The 23,080-nt window shown below is 51.6% G+C and overlaps 1 protein-coding gene across 1 annotated transcript in view; it reads left to right on the plus strand.

Moving 5' to 3' along the window:
• Positions 1–23,080, plus strand: part of IQGAP1 (IQ motif containing GTPase activating protein 1) — a 46,189-nt gene that overhangs the window by 11,732 nt on the left and 11,377 nt on the right. Inside the window, exons 3-24 of the mRNA XM_053365029.1 lie at positions 5,982–6,138; positions 6,701–6,778; positions 7,312–7,388; positions 8,223–8,290; positions 8,675–8,788; positions 9,138–9,316; positions 10,470–10,560; positions 11,013–11,176; positions 11,627–11,711; positions 12,505–12,668; positions 13,447–13,607; positions 14,134–14,258; positions 15,411–15,574; positions 16,400–16,490; positions 17,244–17,411; positions 17,672–17,817; positions 19,010–19,180; positions 20,004–20,087; positions 21,158–21,229; positions 21,452–21,521; positions 22,036–22,244; positions 22,881–23,036. Coding sequence (XP_053221004.1) covers positions 5,982–6,138; positions 6,701–6,778; positions 7,312–7,388; positions 8,223–8,290; positions 8,675–8,788; positions 9,138–9,316; positions 10,470–10,560; positions 11,013–11,176; positions 11,627–11,711; positions 12,505–12,668; positions 13,447–13,607; positions 14,134–14,258; positions 15,411–15,574; positions 16,400–16,490; positions 17,244–17,411; positions 17,672–17,817; positions 19,010–19,180; positions 20,004–20,087; positions 21,158–21,229; positions 21,452–21,521; positions 22,036–22,244; positions 22,881–23,036 — 2,794 coding nt within the window. The remainder of the gene's footprint in view (positions 1–5,981; positions 6,139–6,700; positions 6,779–7,311; positions 7,389–8,222; positions 8,291–8,674; positions 8,789–9,137; positions 9,317–10,469; positions 10,561–11,012; positions 11,177–11,626; positions 11,712–12,504; positions 12,669–13,446; positions 13,608–14,133; positions 14,259–15,410; positions 15,575–16,399; positions 16,491–17,243; positions 17,412–17,671; positions 17,818–19,009; positions 19,181–20,003; positions 20,088–21,157; positions 21,230–21,451; positions 21,522–22,035; positions 22,245–22,880; positions 23,037–23,080) is intronic.

Consider the following 23,080-nt stretch of genomic DNA (forward strand, 5'->3'; position numbering starts at 1 on the left):
GCTGCTACTGCTCTGCATAGATCCCTGCAGCTGCCAAGCAGCCATAATGGCCCTAGGGCCCAAGAACAGGTGGTGGGTTCTGCTGCTGTGCTGAGGGAGAGACCCCGCCATGCATTTTGAGAAGCTGGGTGCTGTGGTCTTCAGGGCAAGATATTTGGGATCGTGCTGGAGGGGAGGACTTTGCTCCCTTGAACGGCTGAGAGCTGCTTTGAATCTCACGTGTCTTTGGTTTTATGGCTGTGGTTTATTTTTTCCATTGCATGCTGCTTTGAATACATGTTGGGAAAATGGAATGATACGCAAAAAGCACTAGGAAGCATCAGCTGAGGAAGTTTCCAGATGAGAGGCGCAGCTCAGGACTTGGGCCTATGGTTGCCTTCACTTCAGGGCTGGCCCAGTGGTGTGCTTGTGTCTGGAGTCCCAAGACAAAGGACCTCTTGGGGGAGATCTGGACAGAGAAGTGTTGATCTTTTGGGGGCCTCAGGGCCCCTCTAGCTGTTGTCAGACTCCAGCTCCCATTGCCCCAGAGGGCAGGCTGGGAGGGCAACAGACCTGGCCAGTCACCCACAGGCAGATGGGCTGGTGGAGGTTAAGCGCCTGAGGAGTGAGAGGCCAGAGGAGGTCAAGGTCCAAGGCAGTAATGGAGAGCAGAAGGTGTCAAAGACAGGCAGGGGTCATGATCCATGCCAGGCGCTGTAGAGAGAAGGAAGTAAAAGGGCAGCCCACCTGGCTGGCTGCCAGGGTTTTTTTAAGGCCTGGCTCAGGAGGTCAGTTGCCTCCCCAAAGGATGGGGCAGCAGCAGCTGCTCTCTAAGGCTGAGGCTGCTTGACCGCCCGCCCCCCCCCCCAGGCAGCGGCCTCAGGGCAGGGGGATGGAGGCTGCCTCCTCCTTGCAGCCGATGAAGGTGACTGGAACATCTCCCAGAACTACCTGGCACTCCTCCTGCCTGCACCTAGTTTTCCCGCACGGGGAGGGCCCTTCAGGGGAGGCCAAACAAGTCGGACGGGTTTGCTTTGTTCTTCTTGCCCTTCAGAGGAAACTCCTTCCCACTCCCATTTTGTCCCTGCTGTGCTGACAGAGTTTTCTGGATTTGTTGGTTTTGATTATATGATGGGCCTTGATTACCGTTGCGGATGCCTTGCCTTAATCTGTAGATCAAGGGTTGTGCCCCGTGCTGGTCTTCCTCTGAGTATGCTCGTTGAAATTAATGGGCACAGCTAACATAGGGCTGTGAATTTCAGTGGTGCAACAAATAATAATAATAATAATAATAATAATAATAATAATAATAATAATAAATAATTATTTATTATTTGTACCCCACCCATCTGGCTGGGTTTCCCCAGCCACTCTGGGTGGCTTCCACAGAGACCAAAAATACACTAAAATGTCACACATTAAAAACTTCCCTGAACAAGGCTGCCTTAAGATGTCTTCTGAATGTCAGGTAGTTGTTTATCGCTTTGACATCTGATGGGAGGGCATTCCACAGGGCGGGCACCACTACTGAGAAGGCCCTCTGCCTGGTTCCCTGTAGCTTTTCTCCCAGCTCATGCCAGCCTAGCAGTTCAAAAGCGTGCCAATGCAAGTAGATAAATAGGTACTGCTGCGGCGGGAAAGTAAACGGCGTTTCTGTGTGCTCTGGTTTCTGTCACGGTGTTCCGTTGCACCAGAAGCGGTTTAGTCATGCTGGCCACATGACCTGGAAAGCTGTCTGTGGACAAATGCCAGCTCCCTCGGCCTGAAAGCGAGATGAGCTCTGCAACCCCATAGTCATCTTTGACTGGACTTAACCATCCAGGGGTCTTTTACCTTTACCTTTTTTACAGCTCAGCTGCCTGTAGAAATGGGAATTCTCCTCCTGGTGCTGCTGACAGGTTCTTTTTCTGCACTTGGTGTCAGCAGGCTCTTTTTAGATTATTTATATTATAACATATTGAATATGATATATTAAAAGTATCTCTAAGCTGTGTACAGAAAACTGAAGCAACTACAGTCAACTTAAACAAAATATTACAAAAAATACACAGTTACATGTAAAAACATTATATTAATGCAAAGTTTATAATATATGAATAAATCAATATCAATTCATTTTCCTTCTGACACATCCTCCTCCTCTGCCTCCAGCGTCCAAACAAACTCTCAGCTCACCCACAAAATTCTCACTAGGAGAAGGGTTCCTGGAAACAGTGAATCCTAGTCTCTCACTCTAAACTTGCTTTTTATGGGCAGGCTATATGCAGAAATTCTGGTTTTAGTATGCTGGCTGTTTGCCATAATAAACATGGATGATGGGCAGGCCCAAGATGGATGGCTGCCCACAGCTTTGTCCCATTCAGCCGTCCCGCATGATGAGAGAGCTTGGGGGATGTGGCCCCACCAGCATCTGACCTCCTCTTCTGCCTCAGAGAGTCCTTTGCTTCCCTTTGAGAGTCCCTCCTGCCCGGCTCCCCTTGGCAGGGCCGCTGTTTGCCCAGAGAGCACCCTTCTCTTGCTGCCTCCTTGGAGACGGAGGGAGGAAGCAGTGCATGAGGCTCTTCTGAGAGTTCAGGAAGGCTTAGCCTTCTAAGGCAGCCCTGTTTAGGGAAGCTTTTAATGTTTGATGTATTACTGTATTTTAATATTTGGTTGGAAGCCGCCCAGAGTGGCTGGGGAAGCCCAGCCAGATGGGCGGGGTATAAATAAATTATTATTATTATTATTATTATTATTATTATTATTATTATTATTAGCCACCTTCTCAACAGGTGCTGTTGGCATCCTGCACCAGAGACTGGTGGCTGAAATGGGGAGGGGTTTTCTGGGTGGCCCTGGGGCACCCCAGAGCGCCTCTTTGTCCCAGCTGGGGTGCATGAAAATGGGGGATGTTTCCTCAGAGTGCCAAATTGTGGGCTCTTTTCCCTTGCAGTGTTAAGAACAGAAAACATCTTGCCTGGGCGCTGGTCTTTCCCAGAGCCCAGCTGCGTTGCTTGGCCTAACTCTGCCAGCACATTCAATGCCACAGCAGCCACAGCAGGCCTGGGTGTGGCCTGGGATGATGTCATGCTTTAAATTTGGTAGCAGTGCCTGCCTGCCTGCCTGAGCCGCTCACTGGAAAGTTTCTTTTGGTGGGTGTAGGAGGAAGAGGTTGGAACTGAGCAATCTGAGGATTTGGCCAGAGTTTCTGTGAAATGTTGCTTCGTCCTTGGAAAATAACTTTCCGTTTCAGGACTGCCTCCGGGTGGGCTGGATTCCTTTTCCTAGCTGTTTCTCTGTGTGAGTCTAGACAAGGCAGTTTCTCTCGCATAGATGCACCCTTTCCAGAGGTGTTTTTTTAGAGGCAGCCTTCCACTTCCCATGCCACCCCCCAACCCCCGAAAAAAGCTCACTGAAAGGAAAGACCTGTGCAACAGAGGAAGAGGTGTGGCAGTAGCTGCCCCACCTTCGGAGCTCATGGGACTGTCAGGGGGTGGAACAGCAGGCCTCCCAGCCACACTTTCCTTTCTGCTCCTTTTCCCTCCAGAGGCTTTTGGTGGCAGAGCAGAGGCACATGCCGGGGGCAGGGGGCGTCCAAGTGACCCCGCTGCAGGCTGGGGGGAAGCTTCTTCCTTCCCTACCTCTCTGCCTGGCTCAGAGGGCATTGGAGAGCTGGAGCCAGCCAGGACAGCCCACGAGCCTCTGGCTCAGAAAGTGGGGAAAGGGGCTTTCTGGAGGCTCCTAAAAATAGTTGTTCTCCAAGGTTTGCAAGAGTGTGCCGGCCCTTCTGGAGCCTGCTAAATCAGCCCCCACCCCACATCTGCCACCTGCACGTCCTGCACTGCTTCTTTCAGTTCCCTGCAGTGCCCCGCCCCCAAATTGTCTGTCCAGCTGCACGCTTTGGAGGGCTCTCCTTCTCCTCTCATGGTGAAACATGTCTGGCTGGCGTGTTTGGGTGTGTTGGGTTCTGCCTCTCTTCCCTCCTCCCTTCCTGAGCATTGTAGACTTATTTGTCAGAGGCTTCAATGGCTGGTTTATTCCACCACCACCACCACCACCACCCCCCGCCACCCAGCCTGAGGAGCTGACAGTAGGAGGCAAGTGCCCCTGTCCCCCCACGGGCACATGCAGGTAGGGAAGCAGAGCCCTGGCCCAGAGGGAGGGAGACAGGGAGGGCTGTGGGTCCCCCAGGGCTTCCACTCCACAGTTGGCCTGGGGAAGAGATGCCTTTGCTGAAGCGTCACCTTCTGGGGTCCTCAGCAATGCTCCAAAACTTTCCCCACGTTAGGGCTGAGAAGGAGCTGAGGGTACCTGAGCTCCTGCGGCTCCCCCGGCAGCTGCTAGTGGGGATCCAGCATGAATGGTTCAAGGAGGCCACAGCCCCCCCCCCCCCGCAGAAGCCAGTGATTGGCTATTACAAGGGCAGCTGCGCCCTTTCATTCCCCTGCAAGAGACTTCCTTGTGGCTTAGACTCAATGCTCTATTGGAGACAGGAAGGGGCACAATTGCACCCCCTCTTCTGGCATCATTTTACCCCTGCAGAAAGCACCTGTGCCCACCTGCCTCACCATCTTGGCTTGTGGCTTGTTTTTGTAGCCCATAGATGGCCCTTGGCTTACATTTCTTCTTTGGATGTTGCCTCAGACCTGGCTGGAGCAGGCTGTGAAGAGAGGGAGGGGTTGGGCAGCTGTCTTCCCTGGCAATAAACAGGAAGGGGGGTGAAAGAGAAAAGCACCCAGCAGAGGAGGAAGTGCAGAGCTGTGGTTTCTGGGAGAAAAAAGATGGGACCGGTTGTCGCTGGTTCAGCCAAAGTCACCCCCTGCAGATGCGGTAATCCTGCTGCTTCCTGAGTCACCCTTTGCTGCTTTGTATTCGGTAGTCGGAAGGAAGTTGTTGCCAAAGCAGCTGTGCCTGGAAGGTCTTTTCTCGGTCCTTTCAGAATTGAGGGGGCAGAACCTGAAGCTAGCTGGATTGTCTTCACTATGACAGCTTGAGGGAAGCCAGGACAGCGACTGAAACACTGCACAACCAACACCCCTGTGAGGAGGGCTGCTGCTGCTGCTGCTGCTGCTGCTGCTCAGTCACTGGGCAAAGAGGCTGAGGGTCACCTCTGCTTATGCTCTGTGGGATGCTGTTCAGCTGTTGAAACCCAAGGTGGTGGACAATGTTCTCAAAGGAGTTTGCCTGGCCTAGGGCTAGGCGATATATTGTTCAAAACTGGTTTGAAGTCCGTATCATGATATTATATTGTTTTCATAGTTTTTGAGCAGGATTCAATATGTTGTGTGTGTGTGTGTGTGTGTGTGTGTGTGTGTGTGTGTGTGTTATGCAAAAATCACAACATGGGAAAAACTGTGAAGCTAGCCAATGCCTCCATATATTTCCATCCGTATTTCAGTCATTGTGATATATCAGAATATTGAGATGTTTAGCTGGTGGTATATCACAAAGTTGAGAACCAGATATCACCCAGCCCTACTGTTCGCTTCTACATAGTTCCATCTTTATTTCAGACATAGTTATATATTGGTATATCGCAATGTTTAACTGGTGATATGTCACAATGTTGAAAACCAGATATTGGCCAGCCTTAGCCTTGGTGCCTGCCGGCTTGATTCTTGGCCATCTTTACTTATAACAGGTAGCTGGAGGGGACGGCTTGGCTAGCAGGCCCAAGAGACCATTATTAATGGTGCTGCCTCCTTGTGTGAACCGGCAGCGGCAGGTGACTGACCAAGGAAGCCTCTGCAGGAGGGAGAGTTCCTTTCTGGGGCAGGTGCTTTGTCTGTGTGCAGGTCCAGATGCTCTTGGATGAGGGTGTTTCTGGGCTGGACTCCCAAGTGGGGTCAGGAATGCAGTTCCACAGCCCTTCCCCACCGCAGCTGGTCTTATTAATTCCTTATGAGCCATCCTTGGCAGATATTTGTTGAAAGGCAGGCATGCAAGCGTAAAGAATAAAAAGCTAGAACTGGGTGGTCTCTTTCCCAACTCACGTCCTTCTCCCCCAACCCTCCCGCTTGTAGGTGGATGGAGGCCTGCCTCAATGAAGAGTTGCCCCCCACAACGGAGCTGGAGGAGGGGCTCAGGAACGGGGTCTACCTGGCCAAACTTGGAAACTTTTTCTCCCCCAAAGTGGTGTCTCTTAAGAAGATCTACGACCGGGAGCAGACCAGGTATAAGGTAGGCAAGCATTTTTCTTCTGTAATGAAGCATCTCGCGGGGGCAGAAATAAGCAATTGGCCCAACTGCAGCTGTTGGAAAGCCCAGAGCAGGATATATGAGAAGATGTGTCACAGTTGGTGTGCCCCGATTTTTATTTCGTTTCCTAAAAATTGGTGCATGGCTTTTCACTAGCAATAAGAAAGTATGCGAATAGTCTCAGTTTCGTTTGTTGATCGCAGAAAGTCTTCCTTAGAGGAGAGCATGGGATGCTTTCTGAAGGCCCTTGCAGCTATGGTGAGGCTCAGGCGGCAGCTTTTGCACAGAAATGTGTCAACACGACTCCCACCCCCACCCCAAATCCCAGGCTTCTGGGGTGAAGGGAGCTGATCCACCTGAACACAGTCTGCCTGCGTGCATGATGCTTCTTCGTTGTTTTATTTATTTACTTATTTTGTTACCTGCCCTTCACCCTAAGGTCTCAGGGCAGGTTACAATATTAAAACACAATACCGAAAGCAGTTTAAAAGAAACTTACAATGCACCTTTTTTCACGTCTCCCCCTTCTTCCTCTGCGTTTCAGGCCACGGGCCTCCACTTCCGGCATACAGACAACGTGATTCAGTGGCTGAATGCAATGGCAGAGATTGGCCTCCCCAAGGTAACTTTGCCTGGACTGGGAACGGAAGGAGTCTTTGAAGGTTGGGGAGGGGGGTGGCAGAAGAAATAGGAACATGGGAACCAAGACTGGAGCCCTCCAAACCGCTTTACCTCTTCACTCCAGGTTCTTGGCATGGTCGTCATGTTTCTCCCTCCTGCCAACTCTTCCTTGGGGTGCTGCAGAGTGCCCCCTCTCTTCTCCCTGTTCCCCCCTCCCCACAAGCTTGTGGGCACAGTGGAGGAGTGAGCTTTCGGAAAACCATTGCTCTGTTTTGCTCTGCCAAAGTCAAAACAAAAATTTTTTTTCCTTCCAGTAGCACCTTAAAGACCAACTAAGTTAGTTCTTGGTATGAGCTTTCGTGTGCATGCACACGAAAGCTCATACCAAGAACTAACTTAGTTGGTCTTTAAGGTGCTACTGGAAGGAAAAAAAATTTTTGTTTTGACTATGGCAGACCAACACGGCTACCTATCTGTAACTTGCTCTGCCAAGCATGTGGAGGAATCAGTGGGCCTCTTTCTCTTTGCGTTCAGATTTTTTACCCAGAAACAACAGACATCTATGACCGGAAGAACATGCCACGCTGCATCTACTGCATTCATGCACTCAGGTAATCACACAGAGGGGTGCAGGTGAGGCGATCCAACAGATGATGTTTTGAGTCTGGAAGAAACATCCTTGCCTGTTTGCCCCTTTCTCTTTCTCTCTGTCTCTTAGAAAGGTAACAGGCACCAACAGTCTGCTTCCCAGCAGAATCAGTCAATTCTCACTTTCCTTGCTTTGTTGGCAAGGAAATGCATTCTTTTCAACTGCCTACTTAAACCCCATCTTACATTATGTTTGTTGGTTCTATCAAAAATTAAACCACGCACCCATAGTTCCTGCCTGGAAAACTGAACATGCTAACACTAACAAGGCTATACAATATTAGTTTCTAGGGTGGCCAGAAAAGAAATTAAACTTTTCCTGCCTCGGTCCTGAATCAGTTGTGCTAACATCAGCATGGATAGGTGATTAATCCTGCCCCCTGCAGAACTATTCCCCCCCCCACTCTGTTTCTGTCATGGTGAGAAGCTATTTATTCCCTGGAATTTAGGGAGTCTTCCCACTTCTAATTTGCCCTGTTCTGACAGGGGGAGATCTTCTATGTGTAGAAGACTTAAGGGCAAGAGGCAACTTGAATCTAAAAGTCGTAAGAGGAAGAGATCCCGCAAATTTCCTTCAAACAGCATTTCTGTGGCTTCTCCTTTAATCTCCCCCAGGAGTTTTTATTATTATTTTATTATTTATTGAATTTGTATACCGCCCTTCATCTGAAGATCTCAGGAGGTTCACAGCATAAAAGCAGTACAAAAACTCAAAATGCATAATAAAAGCAAGAGAAAGAACAAACCAAACCCCACCCACCCACCCCACTGCCTGATCGTTCTTTATTTTCCCTCAGTTTGTACCTGTTCAAGTTGGGATTGGCCCCGCAGATTCAAGACCTGTATGGCAAAGTGGACTTCACAGGTGAGGGGAGCTCCTTCCTGCCTTCCTGTCCTTGGGTCGGCCATGGAGGAAGTGGCTCGAGTTTTTGTTTTTAGAAAGGGCACCGTCTGGCTGTTGGGTTGGACAGCAGAGCCTCCCTTTGCTTTCTGCTAAAGATCAAACCCCAGACTTGGACCAGGCCTTGCCTTCTCGAGTAGGGGCCTTCCCAGGTGCTATCTCCTCCACCAGTGGCTGGACCTGTCACTGGCATTTGTGGATGACAGGGGGCAAGGAGATGGGGAAATAACTGGCTGCCTTTTTGTTGAACCCTTGGCTGGCTGGCTGCCTTTACCAGGTGTTTTCAAAAGGGCAGATGGGCATATCCTGGGGCTCACCTGCTGGTCCTTTTCCATTTTGCTATTCCAGAGGAGGAAATCAGCAACATGAGGCTCGAGCTGGAGAAGTATGGGATTCAGATGCCTGCCTTTGGAAAGATTGGTGGGATCTTGGCCAACGAGCTCTCTGTGGATGAAGCAGCACGTAAGGGGAAATGGGTTTCACTCTTTTCGGGTGGGTCGTGTGAGATAGAGCAGTTACCATGGAGACATAATCTATTGGAAGAATTAAATATGATGGAAGGGATTCAGTCTGTAAAAGTGGCAGAGATTTTATATCATGCCGGGCCTGGAGGTTGCCTTCTGAGATGAGCACCTCTTTTGCAGCCACGGGTGCTTGCCAGTGTTGTGCTGCCAGAGCTCCTGTTCTCTGCCCAAATGCCCACGTTCTCCTCCCAAGAAAAGGAAGGGGCTTGGGCTTGCGGGGTTGGGTTGCTCATTGAGAATCTCCAGGGCTGTGACTGACCAGAGCCTGTGCCTGGTGTTCCCTCCAGTGCATGCGGCTGTGATTGCAATCAACGACGCCATTGACCATCAGATTCCTGTTGAAACGTTTGCGGCAATGAGGAACCCCAATGCCATGTTGGTGAATCTGGAAGAGCCCCTTGCGCCCACCTACCAGAGCACCCTGTACCAGGCGAAGCGGGACAAGACAGAAAATGCACGGAACAAGGTAGAGTTTATTTTGTATACCGCCGAATGACCCAAACCTCTCTGAGGTTTCCATGTGGCTCTTTCTGCTCCATATTGTGGAAGTGCTTAGACCTGCAGCTGGAGAGATTGCTTTGATGGCTTTGACCCACAGCTGCCTCAGGGTAGAGCAGGCTTGCCACAAGGTGAGAGCTCTGTCTTGTGGGGAGGAAAGGCTTGCCGTGCCCTGCTCTTCTCTTGCACCTCTCCAGGGCATGTGCTTGAATGAGTGCAGTGCCAGGACCTGCCGATGCACATGCCGCATTATGCTTTTGAATTAAAATAGGAAAAGTCTCTTTGCCTAGGAATCAGGACTTGTATGGAACTTGGCAGGAAAGTGACCTAAGCCGAATTTCTTTCTTTCTGTCTGTCTGCAAACCAGACTGTGATAGTTAACACACAGCTTTTCCTGTAAAGCTCAAAGCAGTAAGGAAAGTGTGATTAAATTGTAACTCTCCCCAGGCCACACCCCCTCCTAAGCCACATGCCCCCCCAGTCCAGTTTACTCTCCTTGAGTGTTTTTGTCTGGTAGGAGGCGCGCTTGATGTCTGGCAATGCAAACTCTAGGTTTGTGTAGTAACTAGCCTACTGTGAACTGTGCAGAGGTGAAATTTGCATCAGTTGCTCCACCCACTTTTGCCTCTGGCCCTGTGTGCTGCTGGTATGTGGCCTCTGGAAGATTGCCCAGATAGGAATGCAGCCTTCAGTTTAGTAATGCTCCCTGACACTGCAGTAGATTGATTGAATACACGTTTGCAGTGTTGGGATCCAGCTCTGAAAGCTGGTATTGCCTTGCAGCCACGTGGCTTGCACAAGATGCTTCAGTCATTTCTTGCTAGTTGTTTGGGAATGTGCCTCTGGCAGCGCTGCTTGGTCCGGGAGGAGGATGGGGGGGACAGGGAATGTTCCCTTTCATTGCAGGAACTCAGTGTTGAGTCTCCAAGCGCCTTCTGGCTTTTGGGCAGTGGGGAGGAAGGCCTAGAGGCCCTTGCAGCAGTGTCTCCATGTGGGTCTAGTGCATCCGCCAACTTGTTTAGCCCCATGCCAGCGCCTTGGAAGCTTTTGCTGCCACCCCCCAAAGGCAGCTCTAAGGAGGTCTCCTGCCCTGACTGCTGTTTTTTCCCTTCTTCCTTCAGATTGCCTCTGAGGATATGGAAAGGGAAAGGGACGTGTATGAAGAGCTGCTGACTCAAGCAGAGATCCAGGGCAACGTCAACAAAGTCAACAGTAAGCCCATCAGCCCCATCCTAGCCCTCCTGGCTTCTTTATGAGACACTCTTTGCCCAAGAAGCTCCTTTAGGAAGCAGAAAATCCCATCTCTGGATCCCCCCCCCCCAAAAAAAAAACTACACCTCTTTCCCAAAACTACGCTCCAACACCATCCTTCTATGTGGGCTCCATTTGCCTCATGGATGTGCTTGAGATGCCGAACTAGAGACTTAGCTGGGAACAAGCAGCAGGACGGGGGAGGCAAAGTGCCAGGAGAGACCATCCTCTGTCCATATTGCCACTCCCTCCCCCATTGGCTTCTTGAACCTTCTGTTGTGCTCTGGGACATCTCAGGCATGGGGAGCATTTGGGGTTCTGCATGGGGGGGTTCGAGGTGAAGAAGCCCTCCTGAGGAGGTCTACCCAAGGCCAGCTCCGTCTAGCTTTCCTTCTCTTTCTCTCTCTCCTCAGCCCACTCGGCCTTGTCCAAGATCGACCTGATTCTGGACCAAGGAGACCCTGCCGCATTGTACGCTGTCCTGTCATCGGCAGCCTTGGGTCTCCGGGGGCTGCGGCCGGAGAACAGCGACTGGTACCTGAAGCAGCTTCTGAGGGACAAGCAGCAGAAGCTGGAGGTAGGGGAGCCAGCGGGTGGGTGGTGCTGGCGCCTGGCTCACAAGGAGCTCCTTCCACTGGTGTGCAGTTGGGACCCAGGATGTCTTAAGGACCAACAACACATTCAGCCGCCTATCACAGACCCCGTGAATACATGGTGGCCCTGAGCAACTATTATGTTTTTGTTCAGCATTGGCCACTGGCTTCCTAATCCGGTTCACCTGACCTATTCTTGGTCTCTTCTCCAATAGCAAACTTCCTGTTCTGCTTTGAGATACTGCCCAGCTGCTGCTCTCCACGTTCGGCCAAGCGCTGGGAATTGTGGGAGGTGTTGCACAGAATGCTGCCGCCGCCTCCTCCACGTTCCTGGTCATGAATAAGGGGGTCAGCGGAAAGGAAATAAAGGGAGGTTCTGGGTCTGCCGGGGCTGTTGGAGGCAGTGCAGACAAGTCTACTCTTTCCCCCCTCAGGCTGGCAGAGCTGGGCCCTTGCAGAAGGAGGAGCTGCAGGCCGGGGTGGATGTGGCAAACGGCATGGCTCAGCAGTACCAGCAGAGTAAGTTCTCCTCCGTGGGGCCCCTGCAGTTTGGGTTTTGCAGCTGGACAGGGCAGGCCTTTCTTGTGCTTCAACTGGAAAGCAAGTCCTCTCTTCACCCCTCCGCACTCCCTTCCTGCAGGTTCTGAGGGGTGTCTGGGCAGGGGGCTGTCCTCCCACCCAGTTTTCTTGTGACTGCTGTGAGAGCAACCTCCCCAGCTTCACTTTTCCTCTCATTAAGAACACGCCATCTCACTCTTTCTTTCTTTATTAATCCCCTCCTCATCCTCTCCTACCTTCATTTGTTTAATGCAGCTGTGGCTGACACACCCTTCCATTTCCCCTCCCCTGTGGCCCAGGTGCCCTTGGGCATCTTTCCCTTGGGATGTACTGGCACTGATGGGTGGGGTCAAGTCCTTCCCTCCCACTACATTACTCCGTGAGGGAGGAACCTCAGGTGAAGCATTGTCCCTGTTGTGAAAAAAGCAGTCCTGCAGCCCCAAGGAACCTGTTGCCTTGGGCTCTGCTGTGGTTGAAGTGGACATTTTCCTCGTGAGGGGAAGGCATGGTGCTTTGCTGTCCGCTGCTTGAAGCAGCCAAATCTCCTTGTTCACTCTGTCCATTTGTAAGAGGAAGAAGCAGGTCAGCCTGGCATCCTCCCTAGGAGTTGCTCTCGGGGGCCAGCAACCTGCCATCACTGTTATTCTTCTTGGTGCACCTGGCTTGCTCCTGGCAAAAGTGGGTGCACCCCTGCTGGTATGCCCAGCAGCCTCCAGGGGAGCAAAAGCTTCAGCCTCTCTCCTTGGGCTCTCAGGATTGGCAGCTGTGGGGAGGATCAACACAGCCATCCGCAATGGCCTCGCTGAGAAGACAGTGGTGGAACTGATGAACCCCGAGGCCCAGCTGCCTCCAGTCTATCCGTTTGCTGCTGAGCTGTACCAGAAGGAACTGGCCACCCTGCAGCAGCAGAGTCCGGACGTAAGTCCCTTGAAGGGTTTTGCTGATGGTTTGCTTTTAAGGTGCCCTTGTGAGACGTTGTTTGGGCATTCCTGCCAAGCCTGTGTGCATCCGTGAGAAATGCATGTTTTCCACCATGAGTCAAGGAGCTGGCTGTGGCTCCCTATTGCATGTGTATGCAGTGAGGAGCATGACCCGTACAGGATGTGGGATGTGAACTTGACAAGAAGCTCTTCCATGAGCTATATGCACAAGCATGCTGGCCACTCTGCCTCCCAGGGGCACCTTCATCCTTCTCTCCTCCTGCAGCATTGCTGGGACTTCATGCTGGGATGAGCATTTGGGGAAGGTGGATCAAGCTGTGCCTGGCTCGAGGCGGGAAGGGGGGGACGCTGCTTGGCGGGCTGGCTGAACTTGGCGGTGCAGGAATGGGGAGTGATGAGGTTTTCTCCTACCTTTTGCTTCTGAAATACCTCTGGTATTTTGGCCAATGTGATCTGGGCTTTTCCCTCTTGTCTATGTCTACTTAATGTGCACAAGTAGATCCCCCCCAAGTCAGGCTTTCAGTCGGGTCTTCCAGGGCTATGCAGAATGCTTCTTTTACTCAGAGAGAGAAAGAAATGATAAGAACCTTGAAATTGTTGACCCAGACCCAGATCCCTCCCTCCCCCTAGACATTCTGCCAGTGGAGTTTAGCCAGTACCATCACCCCATAGGCCTTGCAGTTCTGGCCTCCCTTCCCAGGCTCCCTTTCCCCACTTTGTGTGGTCAGCATGGTCCTCTTTCTCTGTCTCCTCAGGGTCACCTCACACACCCAGAACTGTCGGTGGCTGTGGAGATGCTCTCTTCAGTGGCCCTCATCAACCGAGCTCTGGACTCCGGGGATGTCAACATGGTCTGGAAGCAGCTGAGCAGCTCAGTGACGGGTCTGACAAATGTCGAGGATGAAAACTCCCAGAGGTCAGACCCCCACCTCCCTCCACAACACACCCACCAGCCTTTTTCTCTTGAGAAGGGCCAAGTGCTGCTGCGGCGGCAGCAGCTCAAGATGGCCGAAATGGGAGGAGACGAAGAAAATGGGACCTGTTAGGCCCTCTGGCATCGTGATCCAGAGTCCCCTGAGTCCCAAGTGGAGGCTCTGGGGATGGACCAGAGGCCCCAGCAACACCTCCAATGGCCAGTAGGAAGGAAGTGACAAGTGGTTTCTGGGAAGTGGGGTAGAAATAGTGATTGGACAGTTCTGGCCTGTGAGAGCCCCTTTTGAGGCTCTGGCTTTTGGACCCTCAGGGTTAGGCCAGGGGAGCAGGTCTTGAAGGGTTTCCTGCAGGCAAACCCCTTTGCATTCGTGTGCTCCAGATCATTGCCACTGGGAATGGTGCCTTTTGCGCAGGCCGCTTCCTTCATCTCCTGTGGCCTTGCCTGCGTCTTCATGTTTTGTTCTCTCAGCGGCCAGCCCCTTGACGTGTGCTGTCTTGACTCTCGGCAGATATATTGAGGACTTGCTGAAGCTGAAGAGTCAGGCACGGAGCGAAGGGGCCGAGTTCATCACCTGGAATGACATCCAGTCGTGCGTTGACCGAGTGAACGTGGCAGTGCATGAAGAGCATGAGCGTAAGTGGCTTTTGGGGTTTGGAAACTTCCCGGGGGGGACGCCCTTGTTGCCCAGGCCTCTGTCCAAGCCCCATCAGGGCTAGTCGGTGGCTTGGGATCCGAAAGCCTTGCATTGGTCCTGTTGGTGCCATGACTGGGTGGGCAGGACTTCTTAAGTGAGCCTGAGATCACTGGTGAAATCAAGGCGCCATTCTGGGAATGGATGCGAAGGCAGCAAAGCACAGAAGGGGATATTCAGAGGTGGAGTATGTGTCTTTTGCGTGGCCAATGCCTAGTTCAACTGGTGGCCACGCAAGGCAGTTTTCTAGCCCAGGCTGTCATAGGTTAGTCAGGTGGTTGCCTTATCTATAAAAGTATCAGATCAACAGGAAGTTGTGGGCTGAAAATAACACGGTGCAACCCCAAACACTTGGGATGCTAACCAGGCAAGACAGCATGCCAGCATGTGCTGTCGAAAGTCTGGCCCATCTTGTCTTCCCTGTGCACCCGACCTCTGTTAGGGTGAGGTCCTCCTGCTCCTCCTCCTCAGGGGCAGGAGAATGGGAGGACCTCCTTCAGCCCGGGAACCTCAGCAAGGGCGAGGTGGGTCTCATCAGAGGGAGGCAGCTCCTCCAGGGTTCAGCATCTCTTGTGTTCCGCAGGTGCTTCTGTTGCTCTGAGGAACAAGATGCTAGAGGCCTTGTCAAGTTTTAGCTGCCTTGAACTCAGCCAGTCTGATTAGGGTTTTTATGGCTGGTGTATGGTTTTTACAACATCTTCTGTAGCTCTATAAATTCATATTTAGGGCTAGTATTGTACGATGACTTTTGTAATTTGTTTTATATTTTAATACTGCATGACAGCTACTTTGGGAAAGTCGTCTCCCTAAAGGGTGGCATATAAGCCTTTAGAGGGAATAAACGGCAAAGTCAGCCCTCCCTGCCTGCTCCCCTCTGTGGGCTCTTCTAGTCAACCCTGGCTGCTCCCTCAGCCCTTTCAGTAAACTGGGGAGGGCTTTTCCCTTCCTTTCCTGGCCTCGTCCTCAGGTGCCTGGCCTAACAGTTGCAGTGTGTGGGCCAGCGGAGAGCAGGAGCAGAAGGTCTACCGGGTGGTGCCTCACGTGCCCCTAGGGATCCCCTCCTTCATTCTTCATTTCTGTCCTGTTTTCTCCAGGGATCTTGGCAATTGGGCTCATCAATGAGGCTTTGGATGAAGGAGATGCGAGGAAGACCTTGCAGGCGCTGCAGATTCCTGCAGCAAAGCTGGAGGGGGTCACCCCCAAAGTAGCACAGCATTACCAAGATGTGCTGCTCCGCACCAAGAGGGAGAAAGCTCAGGTGTGTTGGGCATCCCTCCCTGCATCCAGGGGTGGGGAGGTTTTCACTGCCTGACTCCTCCGCTGGGAGTGTTCCACAGCCCCATACTTTAGCGGGGCCAGGCCAGATAACCTGGGCCATCCTTTGGCGCCCAGGGAGGATGGCAGTGATGCCTCTGTTGGCTCTCAGAGGCCTTTGAGTGGCCTCCTGTCTGTGCACTGACAAGGTGTGCAACTTCTGCCACAGCTTTGGGGTCCTCTTTGGCCCATCAATAAGATACTTGTATGGAATGTTGATTTTTATTAATAGCATTGCTTATCCCCAGCCCCCTTTATGTTCATGAGCTTCTGTTGAGTCTTGTTTGGCCCATCAGGAAAATTTCTGGTTCTCTGGGGGCAGGGGAGGCAGAGACCCGGCCAATCTCCTTCCACCCACTTAGAGCAAGGGGTAGCCAATTTGGTGCCCTCAGGATACTGTTGGACTCCTACTTCCATCAGCCCTTGCCAGCAAGGCTGATGGTCAGGGATAATGGCAGGAGCTGCCACCATCCCTTTCGAAGAGAGTATTTCACTCTTCATCAGTGCTTTGTTTGAGGCAAACTGGACTGGGTGCTATTTAGCTAAATTGATTTTAGTTTAAAACTGAGCCAGTCTGCAGGTGGAGGCAAATGTTGCTTTGCACGTCAGTCATCTAGCATGTCTAAATTGGACTGGCTGAGACTGGAGTGGGCTGGGAAGATTGAGAGGCAAAGCAGGCCTTTTGCCCCTCCCCTGGGTATTATATCCTCTCTTCCATTTGGCTTCAGTTTCTCTGCTGGGGATGAACCTTGCTTTGCTTTGCTTTCAGGAAACTCAGGATGAAACAGCTGTCCTCTGGCTGGATGAAATCCAGGGGGGTGTTCTCCAGTCAAACAGGGACACAGAGGAAGCCCAGCGCTGTGAGTCTCCCTGTCGTCTTTTCAGCGGTTTTTGGGGGGGGGGAGGGAGCTGCCAATCTCTGTTCCCATCTAAAGATGCAACCATGCCAGTGGGGTGGGAAGCAGGTTCTGTTTGTTTGGACACTGGCATTTCTCTTGGTCACACTTCCCAGAAGCCTGCTTCCTAATACCCAACTGGCATTAGGGTCATTTTAGCCCTAGGGATCAAGGATGTCTCTGTTTCGTCTCTTGGGAGGTTGCAGGTCTTAAGTCAGTAGCCTGAGACCTCCTTGTAAAATGGCCAGTGTTCACTGTGGTGTTTAATAATAATAATAATAATAATAATAATAATAATAATAATAATTTATTATTTATACCCTGCCCATCTGGCTGGGTTTCCCCAGCCACTCTGGGCGGCTTCCAACACTAAAATACAATAACCTATTAAACATTAAAAGCTTCCCTAAACAGGGCTGCCTTCAGATGTCTTCTGAAAGTTTGGTAGTTATTTTTCTCTTTGACATCTGGTGGGAGGGCATTCCACAGGGCGGGTGCCACTACCAAGAAGGCCCTCTGCCTGGTTCCCTGTAACTTGGCTTCTCGCAGCGAGGGAACCGCCAGAAGGCCCTCGGCGCTGGACCTCAGTGTCCGGGCAGAATGATGAAGGTGGAGACGTTTATTTTTGTGGTCGCTCAGACTCCCCTCCACCCTCTCCCTGCATTTTGGCCTGTGTCTCTGCAGAGGTCGCAAGGGCTTCTCTTGCTTTTATCTCAGTTGCCGTAGGAATCCTGGCCATCAACGAGGCAGTGGACCAAGGAGATGTTGGGGTAACCCTGGGCTGCCTGCGTTCAGCTGACGTAGGGCTGTATGGCGTGACCCCAGAGTGTGCAGACACGTACCAGCAGGAGCTGGCGGAAGTCAAGAGGACGAAACTGGCAGCAGGTGAAGGCGGGGTCTGGAGTGGAATGGGGCCTGTGGTCTGCAGGGGCCTGGACTGGCGGAGGGGAGAGGCTGTGTTGACAGCTAGGCTGTCTTTGGCCATCCAGGCCAGCTTTGCCTCCTCTCCCCGCTCTGCTCCTACCGGAGTACTTGCCTGGCAGTGTCTGCGCACATTGTGCCACAGAGCCCCACGGTTGCTCCTCACGGAGGCAGAGAAGAAGGGCTTCTTTGGCCCCCTCCCCACGACATCCCGTTTCTTCCAGGAGACAACGGCAGTGAGTGGGTGAAGCACTGGGTGAAGGGAGGCTACCATTATTACCATAACCTGAGGACCAAAGAAGGAAGCTGGGAAGAGCCCCAGGGAGGATTTGTGCCAAATAACACACAGCTCTCCCGGGAGGATATCCAGGTATGTTGAGCGTGTGTCGCCTCCTCTAGTCCTCAGCACCACCAAAGCAGGGCCAAGTGCCTCTTGACCTGGTCAGTGCAAGGGAGGGGTGTCATTGCAGGGTATCAGGTTTGTTTTGCCCCCTCTCAAGTGATCCTTGATTTCCTTTGCTCAGTCACTGACATGTGCAAGGCCCTTTATGACTTCAGCTTTGGGTGCTTCTGCTGCAAGATTTTTTTCTCACTATTTCTTTAAAGCAGAACTATGATAGGAATGGAAAAGTGGGACCCACTTCCTTGACTTGGCAGGAATACCACCTGCCATTTGGTTCTTCCCCTCCCTTCCAGCTGCTCATTATAACAGCTATTATGTAACTTTAGCAATGGGTCTTAAGTTTGATGGTTTTCCTCCTCCCTCCCCATCCCGCTTTCCTTTTGTGCCAAGTCTATTAGATTGTAAGCCTGTGGGCACAGCCTGCTTTTCTAATCTTGGTACAATGCCTGGAAAATTGTAAGGTAGTAGCTATATGAGATAGTTGCAGCAAAAAGAATAGCCTTGTAGTACTTTAAACACTAAGAAATGTATTATGGCATAAACCAGGTGCTTCATTAATAATAATAATGGTTTACATTCCAGATAAAAACCATAAGATACAGTTATATCAGCAAAATATTAAAATGACATTACAGTGGTGCCTCAGGTTACATATGCTTCAGGTTACATACGCTTCAGGTTACAGACTCCACTAACGCAGAAATATTACCTCGGGTTAAGAACTTTGCTTCAGGATGAGAACAGAAATCATGCAGCAGCGGCAGCAGGAGGCCCCATTAGCTAATGTGGTGCTTCAGTTTAAGAACAGTTTCAAGTTAAGAACAGACCTCCAGAACGAATTAAGTTCTTAACCCGAGGTACCACTGTAAAACCTGGTAGTACCACTACACAGTGGCAAAAGGGCAGCAAAGGCTAAGTGTTAAAAGGTCGCTGAAGGTAGAGTGAATAAACACTCCTTGAGGTGATGCTGGGAGCACCTGACAGCCCATCAGAGGCAGCAACTCCTTCCACCATGAAGGCCGTTCTCTTGGGTCACCCTGAGTTGAGGGACCTGCCTCCGGGGCAAGGATGGGTGTTGGTTGCCTTTTGGCCAGGTGCTGAGTGTGGCCTTTTTCCTCCCCGCCCCCCGCTGCCTTTCCCCGGGCCACCGGCGATCTAGAGCTCCATCTCCGCCGTCACCGCCGCGTACAACCGAGAGCAGCTCTGGCTGGCCAACGAGAATCTGATTACCAGGCTGCAGGCCTGTTGCCGCGGCTACCTTGTCCGCCAGGAGTTCAGTGGCCGGATGCGTTTCTTGAAGAAGCAAGTTCCTGCCATCACCTGCATCCAGGTACAGGGGGAACTAGTGGTGGGAGGGCAGGGAGAACTTGGGGAGAGAAAGCAAAGAGCTGCTTTGGGTGGGCATTGAGGGTGGGGAACTCTGGGTCAGGGATGTGTAATGTGGCTGGTCTGTGGCGGTACCCACTTGGCAAAGCTTCCTTTGGTCTGTTGGCTGGACTTCTTCAAGGTGCCCACAGTCAACCCTTTTGTTCTCATTCTGTTGTTTGGGGTTGCTGGCTGGGGATACCATGTTCCACAGGCTGTACCTCACAGCTGTGGAGAATTTGAGGAGCCCAGTTCTGGTGCCAGAGTGATGGGCAGCTAAGCAAAGGGCCATGCAGCCCCACTAAGTCCCCGCTTCTTTCGCCCCAACCAAGTCATGCAGGAGAAAACAGTCCAGCATTGGCTTGGAAGAGTTTCTTGGTCTTTCCTGCTGGGGTAGGGGAGTGAGGTTGTTTAAGCTTTAAGCTCCCCTGGGGTATCTGTTGCAAGGGTGGTGGATATTTTGGTTCCTTGTTTTCAAATCTGGGTGAGAGAGGCTGTTTGGAGAGAGCTGGCCATGCTGCTGAAAGCCTGGATCCTGTTTGCTGCTCATTACAGTGCCACGCTCCTTGGTACTGTTTCTGTTCAGAGTCCCTCATTTTGAGGTGGTTTGGCTTTCAGTAGAGGCTGCTTTTGGTCCAGCAGCTGAGCAAAGAGAATCAGTGGCTGTCCCCAGATGTGATCAGTTTTGGGGTTCAGACTGGAGGGAAGTGGGGGGGGTGTAGAAGCATACAGGAGATGTAGCAGTCAGGGAAAGGAGGCCTCTAACCTGGTGTTGGGTTTGGTTTCAGTCTCAGTGGCGTGGCTACAAGCAGCGAAAGGCCTATCAAGACCGCCTGAAGTACTTGGAGGCCCACAAGGACGAAGCGGTGAAGGTAATTATCTTTCTGGGTCAGGCACTTTGGAATTGGAGCTCACCCCACCCCACCCCTACTCTGTCTTTCCAGGATGGATAAAACTGGTGGTCTCCTTCCCCTCCCACTTCCTTGCCTCAGCCCAAGCCCTCTGGGACTCCTAGTGGCTGGTCTTAACCCCTTCATACTCTAAATAGCACTTATACATATTTATGCTTGACAACAATTTCCCACACTTTTAGATGTGGCGGCCATTTTATGTTAGGCCATGCCCTCGCAGCAGCCATTTTGTAACCAGCACCCACAAAATTCCCATGTGCCCACTAGCCCCAAAGAGTTGGCAACCTCTGCTCTCAGACAGACCTGATATGAGATCCTCTGGCCCATGGGTCTAATCCAGCCTTCTGGGCCTTTCCACCAAGCCCCAAGCCATGCCCCCTCCTCTTTGGCTCTGCTTGCTTTGCTTCCCCACCCTCTCACAAGAGGCCAGCAATATTCCCATGTCTCTTCCGGAAAAAGGCCGGCAGTGGTTGTCTGCCCTGATCCCCTTTTGCCTGATCTTCTTCTACTTGCTTTGCCTCTCTCAGTTAACCTCTCACTCTCCCCCACCCCCCGCAAAAAAAAAGGAAAGGAAAAGAAGGTCCTGTTCCTCTTTCGGCCATCTGCTTCCCTCTTCCTCACTGCCATGGTGCCTGCAGGCAAAACAAAAACAACATCCCCTCCATAGGGCCAAGCACTACTCAGGCCGACTCCTTCCCAAATGTGTCCACAGTAACCTCCTAGCAAATGACTCGGCCGCCTGCTTTGAAGCCTCCTTTCCCTCCTCACACCCATGCAAGGCATCTCCTGGTGCATGGTGTGCTTCAGCCAAGATTGGAAAGCTCAGCCATAGATTATCACCTCAACTGGCAATGTAAGGAGAGCAAAGGCTTCATCTGACCCACCTGCAGCCAGGATGAGGATACAAAGCCAGGGGCTCCACCTACCCTTCTCTACCAGAAAGCAGGAGGTCCCAGAGCCCCCATTCTCCCTCCCCCCCTTACTCAGCTTAGTGCAAGACCCATTTTCGGTTTTTTTTCCACCTTCCACAGATTCAAGCCATGACCAGGATGTACCAGGCCCGCAAACGGTACCGAGGTCGGCTGCAGTACTTCCGGGATCATGTAAGTGCATTATAGGTGGGGCACCTGGGATTGCTGGATTCCCTCCCATCAGTCCTGGTGACCAGCAGGGCCAATGGATGGTGGTGATATCAGTCATGATGATGATCGTGGAGGTTGCACTGCAGTGACATCCAGGGGTGGAGGGGCATAGATGGAAGCACTGCTGTGCTACTCTTGCCATGGGACAGGATGGCAAAGGGTTTGCTTTTGTCTCTTGGCTAGATCAATGACATTGTGAAGATCCAGGCCTTCATCCGTGCCAATAAAGCTCGCGATGACTACAAGACGCTGAGTGAGTATTGCCAGGAAGGGAGGCCCACGCAGCTAGTCATGTCCTGAAACTGCCCAAGAAGGGACTGTTGTGGCAAGCAGGAAGGCTGCCATTTTTCATTGGTTTCCTACAATCCAGTTGTCCCACAGGGGACATAAGGGGACAAAGCCATTCAGTGGAAGCTGATGGACCACCTTTTTCCCTGTAACTGGCATTGTGAGGTAACCATGGCAATATTCGGCCCTAGCTATTTTGGTCATGGAAGTGGGTTTCGCATGTGACCTCGCCAAAGCTTATTAAGAAGTGGATTGCTTCACTTGCCTGTCCTGTTTCTGCTGAGAGCCTGCCTTGGCTCCTTGGACCTCCCCTTCAAAACGGGGCAAAATGGAGGGGTTTGGGTTCTTTCCTTTCAGTCTGTCTGCTTCTTATGTACACAAGAAAGAGCGATTCTCTCGTGAAAATAAATGAAAGGCCTGCTCCTTTTGTGCCATCAGCATTTGTCACCATTCCTTGGCTGGCGTCTTTCCCTCCACAGTCAATGCTGAAGACCCCCCGATGGCGGTTGTCCGGAAGTTTGTGCACTTGCTGGATCAGAGCGATCAAGATTTCCAAGAGGAACTGGACGTGATGAAGCTGCGTGAGGAGGTCGTGACCTTGATCCGCTCCAATCAGCAGCTGGAGAATGACCTCAACCTCATGGACATAAAAATTGGCTTGCTGGTGAAGAACAAAATCACGCTGCAGGTATAGTCTGGGAGGGGAGCAATCCCCCTTGCCAAGTTCTCCTCAAGCAACAAGGACACAGTTGTGTATGGCAGGCTCTGAAGGTTTTTGTTAGTAGCCACTGAAGGTTAGAGCTCATAAAGCAACAGTTCCCTCTCGTCAATAATTTCCCTGCCAGACCAGATCAATTATCCGTCAGTTGTCCTATGGCTGATGAGAAAGGTGGCCACATCCACATAACGTGACGGTCGGGGGTATCCTGTACTTCTGAATATGGTAGGTTGTGTATCTGCAAAGATAAGAGGCCCCAAACAATTCAAGGGATATCCAAACCCCCCAATTCGGCTATTGCCTTATGTAGATTTGGTAAGCATCTTTGTTCTTTTTCTGTCCCAATATTTCCATTTCAATGATTGATAGATCTACTGATACTGCTCAGCAGGTAAGGAAAACTTGGATTTGAGGGCCAGAAGGGTGCTAGCCAGTATTTCCAAGTCTGCCAAAGTCTACTCTTGGATCAAATGTTCATTCTCGTGGCCAACCCCGACATCCCACCTGGAGAGTCAGCGGCAGGAGACGAGGCCAGGGTCCCAGGGAAAGGATGGGATGCTAAGCACAGGCTCTGAGTTGCCCTCTGCCCTTCCCTCCTCGCTGCAGGATGTCGTGTCTCACAGCAAGAAGCTTACCAAGAAGAATAAGGAGCAGCTCTCGGACATGATGATGTTGAACAAGCAAAGGGGAGGCTTGAAGGCTCTGAGCAAAGAGAAGCGGGAGAAGCTGGAGGCCTATCAGCACCTCTTCTACTTGCTGCAGGTGAGGAGAGAGGAAGAGCTGTAGTGGGAGGTGACACTTTGTCT

Source organism: Podarcis raffonei, chromosome 14 (assembly GCF_027172205.1).
Source record: "Podarcis raffonei isolate rPodRaf1 chromosome 14, rPodRaf1.pri, whole genome shotgun sequence".
Classification (NCBI taxonomy): Eukaryota; Metazoa; Chordata; class Lepidosauria; order Squamata; family Lacertidae; genus Podarcis; species Podarcis raffonei.